General features: G+C 44.6%; 1 protein-coding gene across 2 annotated transcripts in view; it reads right to left on the bottom strand.

Moving 5' to 3' along the window:
- Positions 1 to 2645, bottom strand: part of LOC118426456 (uncharacterized protein C1683.06c-like) — a 10037-nt gene extending 7392 nt beyond the window's left edge. For both annotated transcript variants that reach the window (XM_035835864.1, XM_035835865.1), the window contains exon 1: positions 2436 to 2645. In XM_035835864.1, the coding sequence (XP_035691757.1) occupies positions 2436 to 2573 (138 nt within the window). In that variant the 5' untranslated portion in view covers positions 2574 to 2645. The remainder of the gene's footprint in view (positions 1 to 2435) is intronic.
- Between the last annotated feature and the right edge of the window lie 481 nt (positions 2646 to 3126).

The following is a 3126-nucleotide window of genomic DNA, read 5'->3' on the forward strand; positions in this document are numbered from 1 at the left end:
TTGGTTGGGCTGCCTACTCTCTCATCACAGCCAGGGGCCGAATTGGGAGGAGCTTACAACACGCAGGGCTAAATTGCAAGGGTCTGGAGCGAGCTGCCATTTGGTACCACTCAGATGACCTAAATACAACATTACAACAATAAATGCCCCAGGTGCAGTCATACACTTTTCTCACGCGGCGGCCATGATACATCTAAAACGAGTTCAATGAGGCAAACAAAAGACTGTCCATCATATTTAACAGTTCAACCAATGATAGCATGGAAATTAGAAAATTGACCAATAAGAGACTGGCTGCATGTCCGTCAAATATTTGCATTATTATGTTTTTATTTTGCATCTCTTAGGGGAGCTATGGGATCAGTACGCGAGTCTAAATTGCTACATATTTCGCTGCATTACACTAGTTATAATATTTATTATTTGATCTTATAACGTAAAAAATGGTGTGGTCTGGGGAAAAACTAAATGGGAGCAGTTTTGTCTGTTTGCCTCATTGACCTCGTCTTTAATCTATCATGGCCGCCGCGTGAGAAAGGTGTATAGGACTGTAGGGTTGAACCACTCACACTGGAAGGACCCCTACTCTTTTCGATAAGTGTACGTGGTGGGATCTAGTTTCATGCTCAAGGTGTGGCTCTCCTTAAAGTTAAACACAGGACCTGCATTTAGCTTCCTATTCGAGGGACAGGCCTAACCGAAGCTAGGCACTCATTTACACCTGCGTAAAGTGCCATTTCCAAGAGCACAAGATCAGTTAAATGCAGTATCAGCAGATTTATATTACAATTTGAACCCAGGACCTCTGGAGTATGGTCCAAACACTCTACTGCTGTGCCACATGCATGATCCCACTAAAGCCAGCGAAAGATTTAAAAAAAAATGGACAAATGTGACTTGCTCACCTATTAGGCTATATGATCAAACAATCACACAATGAGCACAATCCTGGTGGTTTGTTTACTCTGTAACTACTGGACACCAAACTTGGGCAGGACTGCACACAGCTCAACTCAGACTCCTTGACTACGTTAAGCCCTTCATGCCCTGGGCTATCATCCTTTGCTATCTCCCTGTAGTGCCTGATCCCCAATGCAGATAAAGTCAGGCAGGTGGCTTGTAGCACTTACAGCAGTCATGGAAATTAAAGACCAAATGCAGCAGTGGTCACAGTAACTAATGCCATTTGACCTATATTGTGAGTGTTGTAATTGGTAGAGTGATCGGCTTGGAACCTAGAGGTCCCGGGTTCGATACTCGCTGTGTCATGACGTTGTGCCCTTGGGAAACTTTTCCTGGCAGTGGGGTGATGCCAGGCTTTTAGCTAGGATTTTTTCATAGGGTGTCCAAATTTCTTGCCATTAGGCGAGTGCTACAGGCGCGAGTATTGTAGGGGGTCTGGGGACATCCTCACTTAGAAAATTTTGAAATTTATAACTCTCTGAAACATCATTTCCCACATTTTGGGGTGCAAATTTGGGGGAATGAAGCAAATTTACTGTAAGACAGGCCACATGTGACCTGCAGCATCCCTGGTCAATCAGAATTTCATGCTTGTCATAGGATCTGCTCCCCAGTGTAAGGGTGTACAATTTGTGTTATTTTTTTAACAGGGTGTACATATTGTGTGTACATATGTGGGACCGCGTGGCACGATCGGGAGCGCGTTGGTCTCAGGCCCGAGAGGTCCGGGGTTCAAATCCGCTTGCCGTGTCACCGATCTTGTGCCCTTGGGAAAGGCACTTTACACGACTTTCCTCACCTAACTCAGGTGTAAATGAGTACATAGCTGCGGCTAGTGGCAGTGACAGGCCTTTGTGGTGGTGACAGGCCATAGGGGCATGTTCGGGCATGACGCACCCGCCATGACACATGAGTCAGGGGTAGGAGGAACCCCTTGCATCCTTGGTCGGAAGTCCTCCTAGGAGACGGAAACTCCAAACAACAAACCTGCATCTGCTGGGGCCGTCTTACATGTTGCATACAGTTGCCCCTGTAGGACTAGTGCGCCAGTGGACGAGAGGGTGGAGAAGGAAGTGCACACCCCTCCTTCACCTTAAAAACCCAAGTGCAGGCTAGGCAGACGGGTCGCCTTAAACCCATCCGCCTACCAATTGTCTTCCGAGACAGACGGATGCCAACATATTGTACACCCTTACACCTACTTGGCTAAAAGCCTGGGTGATGCCCATCAAGCTTCTTAAGGCAAATCAAAACTTACATTTGTTATCATCATTCTAAGATTTCGTCCTTCTATTTTGGCTGGGTTAGTTAGCCTTGAATACATATTTCTTAACGAAGGTATCACCTCTTAGTATACGTAAGTTCATGAAAGGAAACGTTAATGCCTTCTACTAGTACTAGTGCTATATCTAAACCTTTGATCTACCGTAAAACTAAGGTAAGACAATTATTTAAACTTAGTTCAACTTTACCTGAGAAACCCGCTGTGTAACTAGTCTTCTGAGGATGCTCTGGTTTCTTCTCAGGTACTGCTGCCTGATGTAAAGTCCGGACAGAACTTTCCACAGTCTACCAGCGTTTCGGGTGATCAACAAATGTTGTAAAACCATTTACAACAAAAATCGCGTATTCCCGATCACTTTTTTCTTCACACGTCGGCCATCTTGAAGTTGGACCAAACTATTCATATGAAGGGAGCACTTTGTATTATAATATATCTCAAAAGGTTATCTCGTATCTCTTAATAATGATATAGTTTTATCTTTGAATATTAGTTTTAGGTGCCTGTATACAGAATCAGCTCTCAAATACTGTAAAAAAATATTTTGAAAGGAAACCTCTTCCCCCCTTTGAGCAAGTATAACATTCCTATTCTGCGCGGGAATTTTAAAGTAATATACTCTCAGTTCAGTTCAGATCATCCTCTTTTGGGAGGTGACACCAGTGTCTCTGTCAGATATTAAAGACGTGCCATCATTGGCTCTATTTGCGGTGTTGACCAATCTTGATGCCCTGACTATGAAAAATTTCTATATCGAAATCTCACTTTTGGGTTAATCTTTGAATACTCGCCGCGGCCCAATCGGGCAGCTGTGAATGGCTTGCCCAATGGGCCCTGGACAATCGGGCTGGTGGATCTGGACTTGTCCACCCCTGCACGTG

This window comes from Branchiostoma floridae, chromosome 11 (genome assembly GCF_000003815.2).
Source record: "Branchiostoma floridae strain S238N-H82 chromosome 11, Bfl_VNyyK, whole genome shotgun sequence".
Classification (NCBI taxonomy): Eukaryota; Metazoa; Chordata; class Leptocardii; order Amphioxiformes; family Branchiostomatidae; genus Branchiostoma; species Branchiostoma floridae.